Source organism: Brachionichthys hirsutus, chromosome 3, assembly GCF_040956055.1.
Source record: "Brachionichthys hirsutus isolate HB-005 chromosome 3, CSIRO-AGI_Bhir_v1, whole genome shotgun sequence".
NCBI lineage: Eukaryota > Metazoa > Chordata > Actinopteri > Lophiiformes > Brachionichthyidae > Brachionichthys > Brachionichthys hirsutus.
In genome coordinates this window covers 3843421-3867737 of record NC_090899.1, presented here as the reverse complement: position 1 = coordinate 3867737, position 24317 = coordinate 3843421, and the positions used below count along the sequence as shown (strand labels likewise).

At 42.7% G+C, this 24317-nt stretch overlaps 3 protein-coding genes across 3 annotated transcripts; 2 read left to right on the top strand and 1 right to left on the bottom strand.

Annotated features, from left to right (window-relative positions):
- The first annotated feature begins 1547 nt into the window (after positions 1-1547).
- Positions 1548-15557, top strand: bcl3 (BCL3 transcription coactivator). Its single transcript, XM_068759261.1, has 9 exons — positions 1548-2022; positions 2329-2449; positions 7389-7497; positions 11957-12158; positions 13250-13338; positions 13455-13532; positions 14017-14184; positions 14640-14718; positions 14807-15557. The coding sequence occupies exons 1-9, from the start codon at positions 1548-1550 to the stop codon at positions 14923-14925; spliced, it is 1440 nt and encodes a 479-aa protein (XP_068615362.1). The 3' UTR covers positions 14926-15557.
- A 491-nt stretch (positions 15558-16048) lies between these two features.
- Positions 16049-20119, top strand: tomm40 (translocase of outer mitochondrial membrane 40 homolog (yeast)). Its single transcript, XM_068757591.1, has 9 exons — positions 16049-16086; positions 16744-16973; positions 17537-17697; positions 17963-18064; positions 18172-18277; positions 18454-18576; positions 18785-18861; positions 19153-19255; positions 19661-20119. The coding sequence occupies exons 2-9, from the start codon at positions 16763-16765 to the stop codon at positions 19798-19800; spliced, it is 1023 nt and encodes a 340-aa protein (XP_068613692.1). The 5' UTR covers positions 16049-16086; positions 16744-16762; the 3' UTR covers positions 19801-20119.
- Positions 20120-22829: 2710 nt separating this feature from the next.
- LOC137912897 (apolipoprotein A-IV-like) lies at positions 22830-23829 on the bottom strand. The gene is made up of 3 exons (XM_068757027.1): positions 23790-23829; positions 23496-23646; positions 22830-23406 (listed from the first exon to the last, which is right to left on the bottom strand). The coding sequence occupies exons 1-3, from the start codon at positions 23827-23829 to the stop codon at positions 22830-22832; spliced, it is 768 nt and encodes a 255-aa protein (XP_068613128.1).
- Between the last annotated feature and the right edge of the window lie 488 nt (positions 23830-24317).

Below are 24317 nucleotides of genomic sequence, written 5' to 3'. Positions count from 1 at the left end.
CCTGGTAATCAGAACCTGTTCTGGTGATGAAGGTCTGCTGTGTGTGTGTGTGATTTTTTTAAACCCTTTCTATTCCATATCTGTAACTTTGTAAGGTCAACAAGCCACTTCTAGAAATAAGTAATTTATAGGAGAGCAGAACGAACTGTAAAAATAAGATGCTGAGGTTCTCCTTGGGAGTGACCAGGTTGGACAGGATTAGAAATGAGACAATAAGAGGGACAGTGAAGGTTAGACGTTTTGGAGACAAAGTCAGAGAGACCAGACTTCGATGAGAGACAGGGACTCTATTGGTAGAAGGATGCTGAGGATGGACCTGCTAGAGAACAGGGCTAGAGGTCGACCCAGGAGAAGACACATGGACGTAGTGAGGGAGGACATGAGAGTGGCTGGTGTTCAGGAGAACGATGCAAAGGACAGGGCGATGTCTCACGGGACAAACCCAAAGTAGTAGTAAAATGAACTGTAATGTGCCACAACTGGAGTAAAATCACCTGCTGGCAGTCACGCTAACATCAAGCACTAAAACATGATTAAAATAAGATAAAAATAAAAATAGAAATCCCTTCACTTACATCATTAAAAGACACAGAACAGTTACGAAAGGAAGTCACTTCTAAATGGACATATAATTCTACAGAAAGCTATCTTCCATTAATGCACCCGGATCTAATCACTCAAAGGAAAGAAGAGGGACAACGTTCATTATGGCGTCATCATGAAAACTCATCTGGGTCCTTAAAACGTGTCTAATATTATTCTCCTCCGGCTTCTGTGGCGCGTTAGACTTATTATTGCTCTTCGGGGGTCTAAAATAGAAAATGTAGACAAACCGAGTCCTGATGTGATCTTGAAGCTCGAGTTCTAACAGGGCTGCACGACTAAAAGCAAAGAAAAGGTGCAAGTAAAGAAAAATCACACTCAAAATTTGAACTGAATCTACTCAGATGAACCGTTTACACAAAACACTCAAAAAGAAAACGCATCGATTCGTCTTTCCTCCTCGCATTTATTTATTTTAATAAAATCAGGGCTGGGTTTTTGAATTTGCATCGAGAACAGACAAATGTCAGGGAAGTTAAATTGTGAATCCAAATCAGGTTAATCTGTTTTCTTCCCTCACTCAGCATTGAGTTCGTCAGCCCAGAACTTCATCGCTTTGTTTCGCTTTAAAGGGAAAGCGCAAATCATCGACGCTCATTCAGCGCTGGCGCAGCGGCAGCGCAGTACCTGCGGCTGTCATAGGTGCGCACTGCGCAGGGAGACGCGCTAACGTCTGCAGGCGTCTATTGGAGCTCTGAAAGCACTTTTTTTTTTTTTTAATTCGCTCGTTAAAATACACAAGTGACACAAAACGAAAATGGTGATTTCATCGCTACCCGTTTCATTGGATGGGAATTGCGCACTGACCTCCCGGAGATTTTGGATGGATTGATCCCACCAAACTATCATTGAACGCAGAGGAGAAGATACCTTTACGCGTTCACCCCTGGAGCTGTTCTACCCGCTGCGTCCCCTCAGTCCCCAGTTTATGCCGAACATCGAGGATGACCATGAACGGTGACCACCAGTCGGTCGCCGCAGCGCCGCTGGATCTGCGCACAACTCACCGAGCGCGTTGGAGCAGCGCGCCTCGGACTCCTGACTCCAAAGGTCGCGCCTTGGACGCCCGGGTGGCAAGTCCACCTGCGTGTCCCAGAACGCATGGCGCGGAAAAGTGCTGCCCCGCGGCCAGAGACTCGCAGCCGTGCTCAGGAAGCGGCGCTCCCCGCAAAAGGCCAGCGGACAAATCATCCCTCAGGCTCCCTTTTAGGAAACGACCGATTCCAGTTGAGCCGGAGAACCAAAGACAGTCGCCGGTGCCAACGCCGAGGGAAGAACGCTTCTCTAATGCCGGAGACGTGGAGCTGTCGTGTCGGGAAAGCAGAATCGGAGCAACGCCAGAGACTCCCATGCGCCATGCGGAGACAGGACAGAGTCCAGGGGGGCACCCGGTAGCCTTTTTGCACCCGTTTGAATACGGTAAGAGTTAATTAATTATCCATCCTCCATGTGTAGCAAGAATAATTTGTCATAATTACGTTTACGGATAAACCAATCCGCCTGCCATGGGTTTTTGCAGTTATTTCAGAATCAATTAGGATGTCTAGTCAGCAGTTCTGCAGTAGAAGCCTATACTGTACTCAACCCTTAATTGAATATAAGACAAAAAGAGAGACTTTTTTGCCAAACTTGTCTCTTAATTAATTTCCCCCCCTGTGTCCCAACTTTTTGTATTTTTCTTCTTCCTCTCGCTTCTTCTTCTCTTCCCATCTCCTTCGTGCTCAGGTGCCAGCCCAGTCCTCTGTTTCTCCCCCGCCCCGGAGCAGAACTACCCGTTTGCCCATCCAGCTGAAAACCTACGTGTTGCTATCGCTCTGGCCACGCGTCAAGATGAAGATGGAGACACGTATGTTGATGGTTCACTCACGCGTTGTCTCCGGATGTCCCCCGTGTTGCTGATCATGCTTATATTATACCTGTCGATACATCGATTCCACGTCTGAGGCACTGACGTACATGATGGAATGAAAGTGTAATATTACTTCATGCAGTTTCATACCGAATAATCTTTGCTGAGAGAGCGTTGTACAATCTCTCCACCGTGAATCCTACTTGTATCTCCAACAGAGGAACAAGATTCAAATCAATTCAATTCAATTTTATTTCTATAGCGCCAGATCATACCAGAAAGTTATCTCAAGGTGTAGCAGGGAAAGACCTGCAGGGTAAGATAGAACCCAACTTGTCCCACAAGAGCAAGCACTTTGGCGACGGGTTAGGAAAAACATCCCTGTAACAGGCAGAAACCTTGAACAGAACCAAAGACTCATAGTGAGCGGCCATCTGTCTTAACCAGTTGGGTTGAGAAAGAGAGAGACAGACAGAGGTAGAAAGACAGAGAGAGAGAGAGAGAGAGAGAGAGGACAGGAGCAGTGTCCAAACTGTGCAGACAAGAAATCCACTGCATATAATTAATCTGCGATACAAAGTTTAATTTGATATGCAAGACATCTTGGAAGTGGTGATTCATGAGTCAAAAGCCTCTGCATATAACCGCCATATACATGTCCTTAAATGCTGAATGCTTCACTGAGAATGACATTTAAAGGCATGCGGCCTTTAGCTGGTTCTATTCTAAAAGCTCAGCATTTTATTTGAAATGGAAATTAATTCCTCGTATGTCATCGATTCCTTTTATGGCCACAAGAAGTACATAAGAATATGCATTCAACTACCCAAACAAATGGCAGCAAGAATGGAAAGCAGGACAAAGACAGCATTTTAGAACATATTTTAACATTCAGCAATATATAAACATGCAAATAATGCAAAATGCCTATATTATTATATTATTTCACATATTAATAACATTTTGTGTGTGTGTGTGTAAGCTTAGAGCATTGTAGCATGCAGAATACATGTTCAAAGAAATGCCAGACTATAATTTGCACGTTCCCTGTCTGACATTTAGACACGTTATCTGTTTTCCTCGGAGAAACCACTAGCGTCATCTTAAAAAGCGAACCTGAAGCGGTCACATCAGTAACGAGAGAGTTCAGGTGATTCATTGGGATGGACTGCAACAACACTAGTTTCAACAAGCGATGATCTGACCTCATAAACAAGACATTTTTGCATTGCACAACCCAAATGTGGTTTGTGAGACACCCATGTCATTTTAATAGCGTCCATGACTCACCTGATTCTGGTACTGAACAATGAAGACATGCCGTTGGTGCCTGTCTCCAATCAAACTAAAATATTTTTGACAGTTGTGTCACTTCCTGTAATAGAAACTGATTTGGTGGAGATAAGGAATGACTCACAAAGTTGAAAAGGACACTTTGGGGTAGCATTTGTGTTGGAGATAATTGCTAAAAACCAGACATTAAAGTCCAGGTATGGGTCGACACAGGATAAGTTTCTAAACGCACATGAATGCAAACATTAAACTTTATTGAAAAAACTGAAGAGTATTGCCAAAAAAAAAAAAAAAAATTAAAATGCACACAGTCATCCAAGATTTAAAAGGCCCTTTGATCTTACGGTTTCACAAAGCACCAACATCATCTGCATCCTTGTGTCTCAAGCTATCTGGGACGACGGTCAGCAGAGTCGCAGCTTGACCCAACAATCAGACCCTTCTATCAAGCATCTGAAGTATGCTATTACAATTTTCAAGGCAGAGGCAAAACCAAAACGAAACCTGACATCATAGCACTGGCCAAATACAAAAAAGGCTGCAAATGCAGGGAACTTTGATAAATGTGGCCCCTTCGTGATGGAGTTGAGGCTGGCTTATGCAGTACCTGCCTGTCGCTCTGCGGTCGTTTGAAACTGTAAAATTCTGCAAAAAGAAACATTCTCAGCCTCCCTGTCTGTGTGTGCACGAGTGTGTGCACGTATGTGTGTGCGTGTGAGCGCAATGCGAGTGCGTATGTGCTCTTACGTCAATCTTCTGTTCTCAGCGCCTCTGAGCGGCTAAGTTGCGGGAAAGCTAGTGGTGCTTAGATTTTGAAGATGGTTGTGGTTTTTCTCAGGTGTCTCTGTCTCTGTCTTTTCTTCTCAGTGTCTTTAAATGAATGGGCTCAAAAAAACCAAACATCCGCTCCCCACTTCCTCATTTACCGCTTTCTTTATCTCAGCCTCATTTCTGTCTCACTGGCTCTTTGGTATGAACAATGTGCAGATGTGTTGCGTTTTCTTCATGGCATTTTGAGTCTGCACATGCACGCAGCCAGATGTAAAACAGTTTTCTGTTACGCTATGAACAGGCTTAACATCGGCAAAGTGCCATGGCGGCACAATTACATCCTGATATTTAGCAGGCAGCAGGGAACAGGGCTAGAGGTCGACCTAGGAGGAGATACATGGACGTAGTGAGGGAGGACATGAGAGTGGCTGGCATTGGGGAGGACAATGCAAAGGACAGGGTGAAGTGGAGAAGGTTGATTTGCTGTGGTGACCCCTGATGGGACAAAACGAAAGAAGAAGATTCACCATTATGGTTGAACATTTTCTAAACATTGATAATATAGTTAGTATAATTATAGATGTTATATATATGGCCATAAAACAGAGCAAAAGACAAATAGTGCGACACACACACACACAGTCTTACATCCATGCAAGAACAATTTTAAGTGGACAAGATTGCCTAAAAGAAAGGACTGGAAGATGAAACAAGGGCTTCTGAAAAAAAGATGGTTTGGGGTTGTGAAAAGTTTCATCAGGTTGATTATAGCTAAACCTGGTGATCAATCACCTCTAAATAGACCTCAGAACATTTATAGTTCATGCAAGAGCAACAATCAATCATTCATTCAGAAATCAATCAAAAAGCTGATCGATACACAGACTGCTGATACGCAGTCACGAACAAAATATAGCAGCACACTTGATTCCAAAGTTACGGCAATGATATCATGATTCAGCAATTTCTGTCCCCCCCCCCCCAAGCTTGCGATTAATTTAAAGGTGCTCTGAAAAAACAATGCTCCCATCCCACGAAACGTTCAACCTGCTTCACCCCTCCGGGTTTGTTCAGGCACGTTTCCCCGGTGAATAATTATTCCATCATTTGTCACAATGAGCACAGGAGAAGTGATACAACGTGACACAGCGCTCATTTCTCGTTAGCCGGACTGTGGCGTTCTCAGGCTTTGCTTTTGTTTACTGACAGCACATGGTGACGCATCACCTCGCTGCTCAGCTGGTCCACATACCACAGGATGTGTTCGGCTTCGGCGCTGATGGCTCATGTTGGCTACGCCCTCCACCTTACATACCAAAAAGGATACCGTGCAGTTCAGTTCACAGTGTCTCTGTGAATGCTGCAAGCTTGGGGCTCCTTGTCTGCGTCGGTGCTGCCGTGCATGGGGTTTATCTGGGACTGTGGTCAGCCACACTTCCAGGAACCCGAAACTGTACAGTTTCATCTTTGGAGAATGAAGAGACAAAGACAGTTGCAGTGACAAAAACAAACAGCTGATCTACTCTCTTTCAAGTTATCCACCCAGGTTTGTCCCGCTAATCTGGAGACCGACTGAAAGACCTTGCTTTAGCATGATCAATCCAAACCCTTGCGCCACACACTGGGACGCTACGTGGGTGCTGTTCTTTTTTGTTTGCAAATGTGTTCAGGGCCCTTCAGCCGAGTTACAGGAACAGGGACAAGCATGACCAAGCATGAAGAATAATGCATGCATGCAATTTGCATTTCCTTTCTCGCAGTTATGCTGGAAACTGTTTAATTATATACACATTTCTCTGTCAAACCACCCAGCGAAAGTTGCCGCATGCTTACCCTTTAGTATAATAGACCACAACCATTATTCTGTTCAAACTTGCCTTCATGAAGTTGCTAAAGAATACACATTTGAGATAGATGTTTAAAGTAACACCGTACAGTTTAAAAGCAAATTAATTGATGCCATTTAATTGGCACGCGTGTTTCCATAGGTTATGCAGTACAGACCAGCTGGTGCATTAAAAATAAAATTTTTTTTAGGAACTTTCTGTCCTCAGTAACGCCATATCAGTGGGACACGCTACTGAGAAGACGTCTCGCAAAGTTGTTGTTTTTTTTGGGAACCTTTTATCTAACCTCATCTTCTGCATACTCTTGAATTCTCAAGAAGCGTCCGGCAGCATGAATGTCTGATTATGACAAATCCACTGGATGAACCTACAGAAAGCCCCCCGTGAAAAAAGATCATGCAGCTTATTGGCTGGATTTCCACAGCACAAGCTGAGATAAAGAATACTGCCATTGTGACTGACAACAGGAAGTCACAGAAAACCAGTCTGTCTCTTACTGGAAGATGCTTCTTCTGGTAGAATGAAAAAGAAAAATGTGAAAACCACTCTTTTTTTGCCTTTCCCCATCAAAAAGAACAGCCTGTGTTTGCTCCTTTACTGCACGTAGAGATCACAGATAGTGGTGCTTCCCTCTATTTTGATAAGCACAATGAGATTAATGTGAGTCACGATTGTGCATCTGCGGCGCTCCTCTGTGCAACTGTCAGTGGAGTCATTTACATCGAGGGACCGAGTAGGCTTTTACTCTTTCTAATTGCAGCAAAAAAAATGTTTGCACTGGGGTCTGCATTACAAAAACATGCAATTACCGGTATATACTTGCAGCTTAATAACCTCACCACATACAATAGTGACAAAATCAAATGCCACGCCACCGAGTGCCAATGCACTTCAAATGCATTTTCCATTTGTGCATGTATAGCAAGCATATCCTGTTATACACACGTGAAGTAAATGCTCAGATTAGTTATCAGATAAATAACCTTTGACATGGAAGTGCTTTATTTGTTTATCCTACATTACAGACCTCTCCATATAGCGGTGGTTCAGGGGGAGCTGGCCGTCGTCTACAACCTCATCCACCTTTTGCTGCTGGCGCACAGGAGCCTCGATATCTACAACAACCTCCGTCAGGTAAAACAAACGTGCGCAAAAGCATTTCCGTCTGTTAAAACACACACGTACGCCCACACAGCTGCTATTGTTGCTTTCACAAATACCAAAGTTCAAATTAATTGATGGGCAAACCTTTTTAATTAAATGCTGCAGTTCGTGTTTTGACAGTATTAGTCAGAGCAACACAATGAAATGTGGACTCGTAGCACGACGGGGGAACTTCTGCGACATCGAGCTGTGCTTGTAAAACACTTAACGCTACCTCTCCCCTTTTGATAACAGTAACATGGAAAAGAATGAAAGAGGAAGTGCCTTGGTTTCCTCCTCGCCGTACGCCACGCTATCACACGCTCTTACAGTCACGGCAGTTGATGTTTGAGTGCAGGAATTCACCCTTCCTGGTTTCTACACCTGTACTTGCCAGAAGCATGCTGGGAAAGATGAAGTGTGTTTTCTCCGATTCTTTTTTCATAGCGTTGTAGAACACAATGTGCATGTTGGGTTTACCATATTGTGAAATTTAGAGAACAGAGCCAAGATTGTTGACCTCGGCAAAATGGAAATTCCATGAACTTTCGTGAACCCGGCACACTTGTTTCACTCAGAAACCGCATGACAGGTAAAAAAAAACAAAACAAAAGGCATACCTTACATTAAGTTTTAAAAATGTAGTTGTTATCTCCGTGCCAGTGATAAATGTGGCCGAAGTTATTATCTTTTCAGGTATCTTTTCATTCATCCATTTGCCCAATCCCCCTGAGCTCCATAGCTATGGAATATTTCTTTGCGACTTCACTTGGATTTGGTGGTCAAAGGTCAAGGTTACTGCAACTTGGCAAATTACCTTTATGGCCGTGAGTCAAGAAGTCATAAGCTTATGACTGTAATAGCATGTCTTGTGGAAGCACTTTATTACAAGGCGTTCTGCTTCCGCTGGTGTTACAGAGATATTACCTGGTTGAACGTCTAAGCAGCCATGTTTTTTTCCAGTTGTATGAACCATATTTAGAGTCTGAATTCTGCTTATTGTGAGTTTGTCATGATTGATGGTGCAGCGTATGATGACACCTTTTAGCCGACGCCGCACACATTATTTGACTCTGGACGGATGCAGACGTTGATGTCGCCGCCGTGCTGAGGGGAGGATCTCCGTGGCAGGAATTCTACTATGTTTTTATCTTGCTTTCAAAAAGTCCGACTGATAACATTGGCTATTTACAATTACATTTAATGGACAATAACTTGATTAAATGAACTCTCCCCCCCATCGACTCCTTACGTGGGCATTTCAATGTAGAGATAAGCTATGTTGATGCTTTACTAAAATGTCCACAAGTCTTTTTCTGTTTCCCAATCTGGGAAAACCCTTGCTCAGTGTTCTTGCCAGCGCATTTATTGCTGCCATCATTCAGCAGTGAAAGCACCTGAATTGTGCAGAGCTGTAGTTCTCAAAGCTGAGGCATTGCACCACACGGGACACCACAGGCGTACTTACCAGAAGTAAAGCTGGTGCTATCATCTGCTGATGCCTCTCCTCATTGCTGAGGCTTAACAGTGCAGGTTTTCTGACATCCTGTGTTACGAAAAATGCATAAATACGACTCACATGCACAAGCCCTCTTTTCACACACTGGCATGTGATGTGCCATATGCTTTGATGAACATTAAAGGGAGATTTTCTTTTAGGCGCAGGTCCCGCCACAGTAATTTACCTACCAGGTTGTGTGGTTTCATCTGAATACCAAGCATAAAGAACAGACTTTAGAAAGAAAATGAGGCCAAGGAACTTAGCATTTTCTTAAACACATTTTCCGGCGGTGGACCGGGATAATAATTCACTCCTCTACTGCAAATGTACTCTTTTATCCTGATTAATGTCACTCCCTTTCTTCATCCACTGTCGAGCCCACACGACTGCTGCTATACTGTCAAAGCACAACTCGGGTCTAAACTCCTTTTGCAAAAGTGAAAGAGAAAGTTTCTTTATCCAGCCTGTGATTTGGATCCACTACATATTATGATGGGTCCTTTTTTTTTTTGGCCCTTCCTGCACTTTTTCCCACTAATGCTCTTGAAAATCTGTGCGCTACTTCTCCTTTGATCCTCCTAACAAGCCAACAAAACACATCAAAATGTGATAAAATACAATATTTCCAATATTGATGACAAATCCCGAGTTTCTGTGGTTCTGAGTGTGACTATCAGTAACGCGTGAGTCCTGGACTTGTCTGCCACTCCCGGCTAGATTATGGTGGAGGCTTGTTTGATACTCCCACACTGGTCCTGCTATCAGTGTGGCTAAAGACACACTTTAGTAATCGACTTTTTTCTGTGCTCTCTGCAGCCGATGGTGGAGTTCGTGGTTCTTTCACTCGTGGAGTCAGGGGGGGGGGGGGCAGCCACATTATAACATGCACTACTGACCATGCGCTTGAGGTTAAAAACAGCCACTGAAGGTGCATGTTGCTGCTACAACATATTGTGCAGATTAATGCGTTAACATTTAGGTAATGGCTCCGCTGTGTTAAATATCGGTTCCAATTGTTTTTTACAGATTTAAATCAATTCCTGTTTATTTTCATGATGGTAGCACCCATTATATCTTCTGTGTGGGCGTTCATGGCATGTTTGTGCATGAGTGAGACGCTTGTGTGCTTCAGTATCCTCGTTCCGGGAAGTCACGTGACCTCCCCTCCCCTTTGCATGTGGCTGTTTCTCAACATACCTTGTACTGAGGGTAGTTTACTGGGACTTTCCCTTACTGCGCTATCTCTCTCTCTCTCTCTCTCACTCTTGATGTCTCTCTCTCTCTCGCTTACTATTTTCACATCTCCCTCTGCATATACCTAAAGAGAATTCAGGGGTCCTTAAAAACTACCTGATGCTCTCAACGCAGCAGTCAACATCGCAGACGTTGAAGGGTGTGTGTTGATCATCTGATTGGCAGGACTGACTAACTTCTAATTTGATCATCTGAATAACAGCTTGTTTTTGTTTCGCTTACAGCTCAGGGTTGTTCTTCATACCGACAAACCTCCCCTTCAATCATCTCATCTTTTACCTCCTTCATGTTGATGTGCCAATTTTGCAGGAATGCAAGTACACAAGGAAAGACCACAAGGGGAGAGGGAAGGGGTTTTCCCTTGTTATCCAGTCTTTCCCCTGGACTCCTTTTATCCATTTCCATTTTCTTTCGCACTCCTCCTTCACCCGTCCTCTTATCTCTGCTGTATTTTTGTTTTAGTCACTGTGAACTCCTTTACAGGAAGTTACAGTGAGTCTCTTCCAACTTTGACAGAGATCTGTTTTGAAGGCCTTAAAAGGCCTTCGTGTGGAAATCCTGGAAATAACTGGATTCTGCCATACAAGTGTCATTAGAGCTTTGTGGGGTCAAAATAGCCCCACAGCTGGTTTTCACAATGTTTGTTCAAGAACATATCCTGATTATGGGAAGTTCATAGACAATTCATTTTGCAGGGGAATGTGAATTTGTGTGTGCTTTTTGTTCAAAAGTGTGTGTGAGTCAGAGGATTCAGGGAAATGAGCTGAAGGGAGGAACGCATGGCATTAACACAGTGAAGGAATCCCACAGAGGCGCTCTCCCACTGATAGACTAAATCTTTCTGGGACCATCCAGTCCATGTGGACGCGCGTTCACACACACACACACACACACACACAGCAACAATGAAACTTTGAGCATCCATCTTTTCCTCATTGCTGTTGTGTCATTCAAATTCGTCTAAAAATTCCAAGGTAAAGACTAAAGACTTCCCTTTATGACTCACTTATTGGATTTTTTAAATTGACACAGAATAATTATTAATGGTATGATACAGGCTGACATCCACCAAAGAACATCCTAAGTTGCTCAAGTGAATTATTTCCATACCAACTTCATGAAATGTGATATTGTGTACGATAGTCTTGTACGAGACTCACCCCGCGCAATCCAGAGAGCGCAAACACATCCATGTGACATCCAAGACCTACAGTAAAGAGTGAAGTATCACAGCCTCTGTGTTGTCCACTGATCATAAACTAAAGCGACGGGCTGGTGTCGCAAATGACTCCAACAAAAAAAGGTTCCGGCCATCGGGGGAAATCGTAATAAACTGATCGGATACAATAGACTCAAACTCAGGACTAGTAGCACAGCCAGGACAATAACATGTGCAGCCCTGCACGGGCAGAAAAATAACCAAGGTAACAAACTCAAAGACAATGACACGGAGTAAATATACAACACAGCCTACAGTTGATGAATGACTGCGACCAAAACAGGCGAGCTGACGGAAAAAAACAGTGAAAGTGGAAGACAAGGCACACAGGAAAACAAAGATCACAACCCTCACACTGACACTGAGGGTGGTAGAGAGGCGGAGCATTGTTCAGCATTTATGAGCGTTGCTGCTGTTGGAACTGAGACTACTGTGCATTCTTTTGAGTTCTATTGTAATCCTTTTGTCCTCCTCAGACTCCCCTGCATTTGGCAGTGATAACCCAGCAGGAGAAGATGGTGGAGGCTTTGCTGAGAGTGGGGGCCGACCCCGCCGCCTTGGACCGCCACGGCCAAACGGCGATCCACCTGTGCTGCGAGTACGACCAGCGTGACTGTCTGTCTGTCGTGCTGTCCTACCCTTCTTCCTCGACATGTTTGGAGAGCAGAAACTATGAGGGTGGGTTGTGGTCTGTTAAAAGGGGCTCCCTGGTGTGCATTGTAAATAAGGCAAACCTTGATAAAGAAATATCTTGGATGTAAACTCACAAAGAGATAAGTTCTGATGAAGCTTGGAAACATTTTGTCCTCAAGGATTTTCCCAGTGAATAATTCCATCAATTTCTTGCTGCAGCTTATTCTGTGCAGGGTTGCAAAGGGCCTAAGTCTTGATACCATTGGACAAGAGGCAGGGCACAACCTGGATCAGTCACCTGCTCGTCACAGGACCACATAGAAAGACAAACAACTAATCATATCTGAAGTCATCGTTAAATTATTAACAAGTGTTTAGATATAATAAATGGAACAAAACCTCAGGATTGCTGATTATTAAATTATGCTGCTATTATCAATCACTTTTTTCTCACGGACTCCCTATTTTTGCACCCCAGTTTTCACTTCCACATTTTACTTTGGAAGAGTCATTTATAAACTATGTAAAGGTGCAGGCCAATGTGGTGCCCAGACTATTCAAATTGAAGCAGATAAATGAGATGGTTAGCCTTACTAATGTTTGTGCATATTAGCACACATCTCCTTGTTTTTTGTGAGATGGTTGTTTCAGATTTGTGTCTGCAGACAGAGAGGATGACATCTCCTCTTTCTGTTGTCTAATGTCGCATTTAAAATTTCCAGTCATGTCACAACGCAGAAGGGATTTTTCCTGCAACAGTAACACGCGTGACTGCAGGCACTGTCGCATATTCCCCATTGATTTTAGAATATTTAATGAAGTAGTTAAGTAAGTACCGGTAACTTGTTCAAACTGCATCAAAGGCATCAACATATCACAATAATTACAGCTAACATGTGGTAACGTAAGATCAGTCTTGCACACCTACAAATCTTTCAGTTAAAAATTCTCACACTATCTTGAATCAAACTGAGAACGGCTGCATTGGATACCACAGAAACCACTGATTGGCCTTTGTGTTCTTGAAAATGAGCTATGTGCTGACTTGCCGTTGTGGCATAAAGACCGGTTCTTTAATAGCGCCTCTGCAGTTGTTCACTTTATAACTGAAGTTCTGCTCTGTCTTTTTTTTTCAGGGTTGAGTCCTGTCCATCTTGCTGTGCTGCGTGGTTACAAACATTTGTCCAGAATGCTCCTGGACACAGGAGCTGACATCAATGCTCTGGTCAGTCCCGGTGCTGAAATGACTCCGGAGTGACTTTTATATTTAACCTCTCTGCACTCTGACTCTTCTGACTTTTCCCATGGTGTTTTTCTTTTTTTTTCCTTTTTCGTAATTAGGATATTAAAAGTGGTCAGAGTCCTCTCATGCACGCGGTGGAGAGCAACAACGCAGACATGGTCCACTTCCTCATTGAGGTAATGAGTGTGTGAGCAGCGAAGAGGGAGGGAAGGGAGGACTTTTGATTCGGCTCTGTTTAATAAGTTGTCTCTTTCCAGTTCACGAGCCACAAAATGTAGTTTGCTAATTATTTTCTAGCTCACAGAAGAAAGAAGTAGAATAATATATATATATATGTTATCATTAGCTGAGCGATGCGTTGTTCATTAATATAAATATATTTTCTCCTTCTATAATTTTCTCCTCTTCATCTACACCAGGAGATTATGCTATTTAGCATAAAATTTATTAATTTACTATTTTTAATATTACCTTTAAACACAGCTTTTAGTATAAATTGCATTCTTTATCTTTATGTGAGATATTGCTTTTGTAGGCGGTGCGAGAACATATTAAACATTTTCTAGGGGTGTAGAAAAGGTCGGGGGTCCCCTTATTTACAATATATGTTCTCACTCCGCTTCTCCTTCCATGCCGACTCATTATGTTTTTCTGTTGCAGAATGGCTGTGATGTCAACAGCCAGTCGTATAGTGGGAACACAGCCCTGCACGGCGCCTGTGGCCGAGGTCAGGTAGAAACGGTGAGGCTGCTGCTGAAGAGCGGCGCCGACAGCAGCCTCAAGAACTACCACAATGATACCCCGGTGATGGTGGCAAAGAACAAGAAAGTGAGCGAGGAGATGACAGAGAAGGGAAACATGCACAATGAAACTCATCTTTGTGAATTCTCATTTGTACATCATTGATTTTCAGTCATTCTCTGGTTTTGATTTCCAGCTTTAGGACAATTTAGGTTGTGTCAAGAATTTAGCATAGGTTACTCAGCAAGCTGTGAAGGATCTCTATGACATTATCCAAAGTTCATTCACTGTAAGCGTACAGAAAATCCTATTGACACATGTAACAGTTCCAAAATCTGTGATGCTCAGCTCTGCTAATGGCAGCAGGAAGATAGCTTGGGCTATGAATAGATGGAAAATGTGTGTATTCTTCCCTCTAGAGGTCAGATCTGAGTGGTGCACCCTTTTATCCAACAAACATAAACCCCCTGTTTCACAGTAAATCACTGACGCTCAGTTCAGCCATGCAGATGTGGTTGTAATGGAGTGTAAATCTTTCGCAGGTAGCAGATGTGTTACGAGGGAGAAGTTCCAACCCGATAAGAGCACAGGTTCAACGTGAGAGCAACTCCGTGAAAAATGGTAAAACGTTTTAAATGGACATGGAACCGCACATGGAAGTAAACACGATCATACACGCCACTTCATTTGTCCTCTCTCTGCCCGTTAGGGTCTCCATCTCCCGATCACAGCTGGGGATGTTCACCTTCGACTACGCCGCGCACACTTGATGAAAGTGCGCCCCGCTCTCCAAAGGCTCCATCGCCGCTTGTATTTCCATTCTGCTAGCTTAGAGTTATTGCCCAGTGCAACTCGCAACTACCTCCACGCTGCCAACCAAGAAGCATTCAGAGGCAAAAAAAAAAAAAAAAAGTGAATCTAATAGTGGCGTGTAAAAGACTGCACTTCAACCCGGTGCTCCTGCACGGAGTGCCTGCAGCCTGCGCTCTCATCCAGCCGCTGTTGTGTGCAAACCCCTCAAGCTGCTACTGTGTTCAACCGGATATCTCCACATGGATCAGCAATGAGCCATTGAATGGAATAACCTGCATTTGCCAGTAAATGAAACAAAAAAACAAAACTTATTTAACTTGAGTCACTTTCTTTATGTCCATCTACTTCTTTGAAAGAGGACAGAAGAGGGAAAATGAAGGATCAGAGAAACAGGGACTACAAGCAGTATGAAAGGTCAGATATGAACCTTCCTAGAATGTTTTGACAAAATAAATGTTTAACAAACGGGAGTCTGATCACTGTAAAGTTTGGCAATGTAGCTTTACCTGCTTTCACCATCAAATGCCTTATTTTTAACCATCAAATAAAATATGTGCACCTTTACTTTCAGGTCTGTTTATGTGCCTACAGATAGATGTTGTGTTTTTGTAAAAGGTTGTAGATATTTCTTATTAAAAACATGTGTTAAAGAGATTCACATCTGGTTTTGTCATCTTATTTCATACTTGCCTTTTGGAGGTTTTGTGACTGAAATTCTGACAGAAAACACAAACGGATTTGATGAAACTGAAAAGTTCATGAAAGCTGATCAAACTGTCCATATAATACGGAAAAAAAGGGCACGCAGCATTTACTTTTAACTTTTTCAACATTTGTAAAAAATATTATCATGCATACCTTGAGTTATTTGTGTAGTAGGTGGCAACATCATCACGTAATATAAAAATAGATAAGATACGGCCCTCAAACAAGGCGTACCCTTGGAATGTCATTCACGAGAGATTGAATGAAGTGAGCGTTCCAATCCTGTGTCACGTAATCAAAGGTGGGCGGGCCCAGCTCTGATTTCAGCCAATGCTATTCGAAGTAAGATGTACGTTGGCCAATCCATGCAGGGCCTCCCCGGAAATGAGGTGGGACTTGTTAAACTCCGGTTCACGGACGCTGTCGTGAATTTCACCGGTGCTGAAGTACCTCCGGAGTTAAGCCGTTAGCGTAAGTATCTGAAATACATTCGCTTTATTCATTCAAGCAGGGAATACGGGATAGTGGCAGTTCTTCACCCACCATATGTGCAATTACCGTTATATTTACGCAGACCACCGTTCCAGTGGTCGGCTCCACATGGCTACCTAGCTAGCTAACCGACCAACCAACCAACCAACCATGCTAGTTTATAGTAGCCGTCAAAGGTTAAATGTGGTTAGCGCATAATTATGCCGGCCTGCTGGCTATTCTATTAGCATTTTTTGTATTGAATCAGATGCAGTACAATATTTCTTGTGCTTATCAGACCTATTTTATCTGCTGTATATATCAAAAGGCATGACTGAACTGGGCCTTAGCCTCAGCAGACCTTTTCTGCAGTAAACGCCAGCAGGACAGTTCACTTACTGTAGCTAGCCAAGTTAATGGTAGCTGAACGCATGCAGGTGAGCTAACCGTATGAGTTAGCAATGTTACCAAGTTACTTGTGTTTGCACCTTTAAAAAAAAATGCATTCAAGCTAATGTGCGTTAAATAATACTTTCAACTTGCTGCTCTGCAGGCATCGGCCTAACTCTTAAATATATGTTCCACAGCAGTGCGATGATACGTCACTGACAAGAGTTTTTACATTAAATAATTTAATTATATTAATTTTCTTTCTAGGCTGTTACAGTCTCCAAGTATGGGCAGTGTGTTGGCTGCCGCCTCCCCCAGTCCTGCCCCAACTGCAGCTGGAGGAAATCAAGGGATCCCAGGGTTGGGTTCAGTCCCTCCAGGGTTCAGCATGCCCTCGGTGTCTTCCGTCCCATCAACATCTGGCCAGGAGTCGGCAGATTCCGTCTCCCTACTCCCCAACCCCGGTACATACGAGGAGTGCCACCGGAAATGCAAAGGTGAGAGAATCTCTGTTGATGCACATCTCAGATGGATTGTGACTGATGCCGTCTTATCCTCACATTTCTTTGACCAATTCTGGTTTTATAATAACAGTATTATTACAGTATTGTTTAAATGTTTGTATACCTGGTTGAAAGGAACTTTAGACTTAATGAAACATTTGTTCTTCACTTCTAAACAATGTTTGTTCAAACCACTAATTTAAAATTCAGTACAATAATTTATTAAAACGAGACACGTACTCTTCATACCAACTGGCGTACTCTTGTGGTTAGAATGACAAAATTATCCTTGCGTTCTTAAGAAAAGACAAATACCACTCTTATGAAACAATCTGCTCTGCTGAGAAACATCTGTATTCCTTATAACTAAAGGGTCAACATCTGTTACTTATTGTAATGAGTGTCATGTTTTGAAATATGATACTGTGGTAACTGTCACTATCAATTAAATAATAGGCTTTTGTCATTCTTCAGTTAAATACACCCTTTGTGAAGGATCCCGAGTATCTCACGCGTGTTGCCATATTTAATGAATGTCTGATGTTGATGTTTTCCAGAGGTGTTCCCTCTGCAGATGGAAGGAGTGCGGTTAATGGTCAACAAAGGCCTGAGTAACTATTTCCAGGTCAGCCATACTGTTACCCTCAGCACCATGGGTGAATCTGGGTATCGATTTGGTTCCACCTATGTGGGAAGTAAACAGATCGGACCAGCAGAGGTAAGGGTCATTTTCACCTTAATAATCCATTTAATTATATATATATATATAAAATCTGCTAAATGAGGAAAAGAGTTCAACTAGTTCACCCAGCTGCACAAACATCCTCCCTGTGTGCAGATCACAACACAACATGCTCAACAAATAACGTTCTACTAGAATACGTACTACAACAAAAACAAACAAACTCGGTTTATTGTCAGTACTAGTTCTACTTCGACTGCTGCTGATTGCTAATTGATCTGAATTGTTTTGGTTCCTGCAGTTATTCCCAGTCTTGGTTGGGGATATGGATAACACCGGCAGCTTGAATTCTCAGATTATTCATCAGCTCACAACTGCTCTACGCTCAAAAATAGCAATCCAGGTATGTAGAATAGAAGGAACAGCCTCAGTCATGCCTTTTTTTTCCACTTTGAAGTGACACTGATTTTATCATTCCAGACTGAGGCTCATCTTTTTCTATTTTTCCAGACCCAGCAGGAAAAGTTCGTCAATTGGCAGTGCGACATGGAGTATCGTGGCAAAGACTTCACCTCTGCTGTGACGCTCGGAAACCCAGACATGCTTGTCGGATCTGGTACGATTACTTGGAGATTTCTTTTATACGTTGCCGATTGCTAATAGCTCATCCAGCAGTTACAACAGCAGCCATTATCCATGGCTGGACATTTGGGTTTGATATGAATGTCTTATGAATCTTGGAAGACTCTGGATGCTGAAAATTATATTTCCCACTTTACTATTTCTCCGCAGGAATTTTGGTGACTCACTATCTGCAATCTGTCACGCCAGCACTGGCTCTGGGTGGTGAGCTAATGTACCACAGGAGACCAGGGGAGGAAGCAACAGTCACCTCCTTCTTGGGCAGGTACACAGGTAAAACCGTCTAGCTTCAATTCAGATTGTACAATTCTTTTTTTGCTTTGCTAACTTTATAATGATGTTCGACTACTATTTTCCATAGTGGAATTGTGCAGGATGATTAATTTGCTTTTTTCTGTGATTGGGGCCAACAAAGTGGTGCCTAAGAGAAGTTTAACTGGTGTTAAATGTTTTCAGCTTCGTTTCGTTTTTCAATTCTCAGGTGAAAACTACGTAGCCACACTGACTTTGGGCGGAGCTGGTGCTCATGCTACGTACTATCATAAAGCCAATGATCAGGTACTTTACACAAAAAAAAAAAGTATTGTAGATTTATTCTGGATATCTGCCTCCCAAATCCTGTCAAATTCCCGATCCATGGTGGGGAATAGTCTGACCACATCTCTGCAGGACCACTGGACATAATTCACTGAATGGCACGCATGCTGTGCTTTGTAGGGTTGTGCATCTTATAATTGGATTGTTCAGTTTGTTGCCTCATCTGGCTTGAATTTGGGAAGGATTTCTTAATACACTTTTATTCTGTTTTTGAGAAAAAATTACTCATCTGATTTGTTTTTTCTAAAACAGTTGCAGGTAGGAGTTGAATTTGAAGCCAGCACGAGGATGCAAGAAACCACGACGTCGTTTGGTTACCAGATGGACGTTCCCAAAGCTAACTTGGTCTTTAAAGGTAAATAAGTACAACCATAGTACATAGTTAACTGAGTATATTAGTTCATTTAAAAATAAGTGCATTTAAGCACAATGCCACGGTGCATTACTTGTTATTCCAATTTTTGTGATTTTTTTAATGGTGGTATACTATTTGTGTAAAAAATTCTACTATTTATTTCAAACATCTTTTAATTACTTTCCATATTATTAATAAAACATAACTAGAAAATAAATTCAGAGGTACTGTGGTAGACAGAAGTTACCCAGTTCAGAAATTATTACAGAAAGTAAATCAGACATTAGTAATATAGCGCTAAATGCAATGAATATAGAGTTCTGAAATGGGCCGTTCCTAGTAATGCACGCTTCTTTTGTGTTTGATGTTTCTATTATGTTCATCCACTTTGTGCCCCCCCCACAGGAACAGTTGACAGTAATTGGGTGGTTGGGGCAACCCTTGAAAAGAAGCTGGTTCCACTTCCACTCACACTGGCCTTAGGAGCTTTCCTCAACCATCGCAAAAACAAGTTCCAGTGTGGATTTGCCGTCACCATTGGCTAGATGTGCAGGGGCTGCCTGAAGTCAGCTCGCAGGCCCGGGCTCGGACCGGCATGGAGACGCACGACAACCGGGCCTGAGTTTTAGAAACTGGATTCAGAGACTCTCTTTCTACTGTGATTCCTGGGCCAGACAGAGAGACGATTACACCGTCCAAGGAGCCAGAACTGGTCAAGCCATGCTACACGCTGTAGGACACGTGTGTTTCCTTTGTGGTATCTCGGATATTCCCAGAGGATAGAGATGTGTACTGTGGGCATCAGTGATCTTGAGAACATTTGGTGTGAACATCAAAGTGGTTAGAAATAACATATGAACATGTATGATTGAAATAAATGTCATTATGTTTTGTAAAACTTTATAATCGAATTGTTTATAGGCGAAGTGGGGAGCAAGTTAAGTAACTATCATTATTCATGAAGGGAAAAGTAGTTTCTCAACATGTGCGACAGTGGCAATTTTCCACCGATTTAGTTCAAATTGATCAATTCTAATTCCATCAAACATTTTTTGGGGTGGGGGGTTAGTTACCTTATTTTTATTGTTTAAAAAAATCTTTTTCACAAAGTATTTTCTGTGGACATGAAAATCAAATAACTTTAGCACATTTGATAGCGCCTTGGCGGTTGGGTGAATATTTCACTTCATAACCTCCAATGCTATAGTGAGTCTTCATTAAAGAGAACTATGGCAGTATGGCAACCCCACCAGGAGGAATTAAGGTGCAGAAGTTGACAGAACTTGCGTGGAAGCCGGAGAACCCACGCAGAATGCAAACTCCGCACAGAACGGCCGCAAGCCGGATCTGAACCAGCAACCTTCTTGCTGTGAGGCAACAGCGCTAACCACTGTGCCACCAACTTCGGTGCACAGCCATGAATTTTCACAAGAAAGAAAGCCAATGTTCTTTGTAGAAGTTCTCCTTTCAGCCATAACAAGTTTACTTCATAAAATTACAGCATTAATTATCTAGGAATAATTGGCCTGAGAATTATAACATGCCAAGCATGAACAAAGGGTGTTTAAAAAATAATAAATCAAAACACCCTATAAAGTCTCACAGGGTTTTTGTCTCCACACAAATAAAAAAAATTGACCCAGTTTCACCACCTGGTGGCATTATAGGCCATTCTATTGAAACAGGCAGAGGATGCCTGCTTACATTTAGTAGTAAAAGTACCAATCAATGGAGTTTCATGCTCAAGAGGAGTGTACATCCTGGAATCAATCATTAAACAGAGGCAAAGAAAGAGGCAGAGGTACACGACATTTGAGGATTGTATTGGGAGAAGTTGGAAAACTGCTCAGTGAAATGCTTATTTTCACTATTACTGATATTACTAGTATTGTTAATTTTAATTCACATAACTGTAAACTGTTACTGAACCAAGCATGGAGAAGTTTAAATCTTCTGATAAATGCTAAAGATAAAATTTTGAAGTGAATTTTATGAAGTGTGTGTAGTTACTTTACACCACTGCCCAGTAGACACTGACTACGCAAATCATTATAGCTCTGATTAAGATAAACCTGTTAACTTTCCCAAAACCAATTATGAGCTGCAAAAAACATGTAGGTTTCATGAATACCATCACTCTTCAAGAAAATCTTATAGCAGTGCAGTTTTTCTTGATTGAAATAAGCGGGAACCAGTTTTAAACCAGGTTTGTTTAATTATATATCATTGTGTGTTTTCTCTGACTGAAAAAGTCTCCTTCAAGAGTGACAGTCCCTAAACCACAAACATAGCCTGAGAGCCTCTGTGATGACCCACCGGTATGAGACGGCTCGTTTCTTATCTCTACAGGCACCGACCTGCTTATCAAACCAAATCAGAAAACACAGAATCTCTCTTTGTTACTGTGGTGATGAAGTCAAGATGCGTCTTGTTCTGAGGAAAGCAACGAGCCCCTCCACTCAGTCTGGTAGAGACTGCAGCAGTCCCCAGTGGGGCCATGGAGATAAGCACCTTAATGATGCCTGTCGGCTGTTTTGACTTGGAATGCAGCGTAAATCCACACAAATGCTAATCAGCTCTGAAACAGACTGGAGATAAGATTTGCATTTGAAAGGCACCACAGCGCTTCACAGTAGTTTTTACTCGCTGGGACTGAATTGGGCCCTTTTTTTTTTACATTTTAGAAAATAACACAAACTTATGTCTCTCATTTTGGTAGAAAGAAGTTACCCAGAATGCACTGCTGCTGTGATGCATCCAATGAGGACTGGACTCTGGACTTCCACGTTGGAGGCGGCCAGGATAAGGGCTTGGTGCTGCGTATTTATAGCAATAAGAGTAAAAGCAACGCCACTCATTTTAAGCAAATTAGAATGAATTTAGCACAAACAGGGTTTTTCTTAAGACTCGTTTTGGTCTCCTTCATTACGTTGGTAGCAAATGTCTCAGACATTTGTCATATTTATTGCTGACACTATGAAGATAGTTTCACATGCAAGAACAAGTTTGAGAATAAATCAAGCAGTCTGCCTCTGGACAAAACAGAAGACAAATATATGATGAGGGTGAAGACATGTGGATGGCAAATGGAGTCCAAAAAAGCAGCATGTCCCACTGTGGCTTGTGACCATTGTGGTATACTGTACGCATGCACACCGTGTTCGCTGCAATTATCTTTTGTAAGTTGATGTTTGTTTATAGCTACACATATAGTACCAGTAAAAATAAATTGTTTGTATTTCCATAAGTGGCACTACATTCTATAAAAAAAGGCAGAGAATAAAAACACCGTCGTATATGAATTTCCCATAATCGTCCCTTTATTATTGACAACTTACAGAAATGACAAAGAAAAATGTCTGTCTCCAACTTCACAATGCAATACAAACCAGAATACAGTATACATGTTTGACAAGTGCAGATGAGTGTCATGTGCGCAACAATAAATATCACGTTGTGGAAACCTGCAGCACAACTAACTTGGTTTACAGGATGTTTCAGATATTTAAATTGTTCGTATCTCGTGCATCAAAAAAAGAGGTAGAAAAACAAGGCTGGCATTGACATTTGCATGTTAGTTGGCTTTCACAAAAGACTGATAGAGGCTCATAAGCTGGTCCTGGAGGTCCTGGGCGTAGGGGTCCAGCTTTTCCCTCAGGTCCTCTGCATAAGGAGCAACCATCTGTTTCACCAGACTCGCCCGCTGAGTCAGCTCAAGTTGGACCTTGTCCGTCATAGGGGCCACACTCTCCTTGAACGTCTGCAGGTGCTCATCCACATTGTGCTTCAGGTCATCAGTGTAGGGCCCCAGCTGGGACTGAAGATCCTTCACACTCTGCTCTAGGCTGGTCTTCATCTCTTCACTCTTCTGCATCAAGGTGGTCCTCAGGGCCTCGGAGTCCAGGGAGTCTGCATAGGGGGCCAGCTCCTGTTTTAGCTGCTCCACCCTCTGCTGGATCTGGGCCTTCATGTCCTCCGTGTAGGGCTCCAGCTTTTCTCGGACAGTGTTAAGCTCCTGTGTGACACGTTCTCTCAGCACGTCAGCCTCTGTGGTGATTTTGGTGAGCAGGTTCTGGGCTACAGGTGGAAGCTTCTCCTGAAGGGAGACTGCATACTTGCCAGCCACGTCGGCACTCTCCGTTAGACGGGCACTAGAGAATGGTTAAAGCGTGTTAGACCAATAGAGATTTGTCTTCATGACATGACCTTTTCGTCATGGACTTGTTTGTCTGCAGCTCACTTGACTTCCTGTCCAAACGGAGACTTTCTGATCATCTGGAGGGTGTCATCAGCTGTCTGGGTGGCTTTCCCAATGTAGTCCCAGAAAGCATCAGTCAGCACCTCCAGCCGGGGCTTTGGTGCATCGGCATAGAAGAGGTTGGCATGACAGCCTGTTGGATGGGCACAGCAATGGCTTGAGAACAGTTGAAAATGTGATTAGTTACTAAAGTAGAGCTGCATGCTGCAGCTTAGATTAACTATTTGGAAAATATGTTGAAATAGAAGATAAAAATGAACAAAGACTGCAAATTACCAGAGAGTACAGCGAGACCGAGGACCAAAAACACCTTCATGGTTGCGTCTTTCTGAAGAACAATGAAAATCTAGTTAACATGTCTAGCCGTGTTTAAAATGTCAGAGCAGTTACACACAGGTACCTTTAAAAGTTTCTGATTACTAGTGCTATTCTCACCTTCTTTGCGCTTGTGTATCTCTGAGTGTCAACGAGTGATTGTGATTATCCGACAGGTGTGTGTGTGTATTTATACTAAAGCCAGATGACAGTTGCAGTCAAGAAGCCAAAGTCCAGGAGTCACTGCCATGTTGTCACGACTCTTGGCTCCCTTCATTCTCTTCGCCGCTATCAGACACAAAGGCACAATCTTTACGCTAGACTAGCTTACAGTATTTTGCTTTTAGAAATGCACCGTCAATAAATATTAGTGATATACTAAAAACAAAGCTCCAACTCAACAAGAGGTTTTGCTGTAGCTCTTCTCTGATCCGTCTCTAGAAAGCATTTCGGATGTAGTAATGATCTGTCCACGTAGTGCAGTGCAGG

What these genes read in the sequence shown, in the direction of transcription:
- LOC137912897 (XM_068757027.1), bottom strand. Translation starts at nt 23,829, where the DNA reads ATGAAGGTGTTTTTGGTCCTCGGTCTCGCTGTACTCTCTG. An exon ending in CGGTCTCGCTGTACTCTCTG is followed by an intron (nt 23,647 to 23,789) that starts GTAATTTGCAGT and finishes CCCATCCAACAG; the next exon opens with GCTGTCATGCCAACCTCTTC. An exon ending in CCGTTTGGACAGGAAGTCAA is followed by an intron (nt 23,407 to 23,495) that starts GTGAGCTGCAGA and finishes ACCATTCTCTAG; the next exon opens with TGCCCGTCTAACGGAGAGTG.
- tomm40 (XM_068757591.1), top strand. Translation starts at nt 16,763, where the DNA reads ATGGGCAGTGTGTTGGCTGCCGCCTCCCCCAGTCCTGCCCCAACTGCA. An exon ending in AACAGATCGGACCAGCAGAG is followed by an intron (nt 17,698 to 17,962) that starts GTAAGGGTCATT and finishes TGGTTCCTGCAG; the next exon opens with TTATTCCCAGTCTTGGTTGG. An exon ending in CTTCTTGGGCAGGTACACAG is followed by an intron (nt 18,577 to 18,784) that starts GTAAAACCGTCT and finishes TTCAATTCTCAG; the next exon opens with GTGAAAACTACGTAGCCACA.
- bcl3 (XM_068759261.1), top strand. Translation starts at nt 1,548, where the DNA reads ATGACCATGAACGGTGACCACCAGTCGGTCGCCGCAGCGCCGCTGGAT. An exon ending in GGAGAGCAGAAACTATGAGG is followed by an intron (nt 12,159 to 13,249) that starts GTGGGTTGTGGT and finishes TTTTTTTTTCAG; the next exon opens with GGTTGAGTCCTGTCCATCTT. An exon ending in TGGTGGCAAAGAACAAGAAA is followed by an intron (nt 14,185 to 14,639) that starts GTGAGCGAGGAG and finishes AATCTTTCGCAG; the next exon opens with GTAGCAGATGTGTTACGAGG.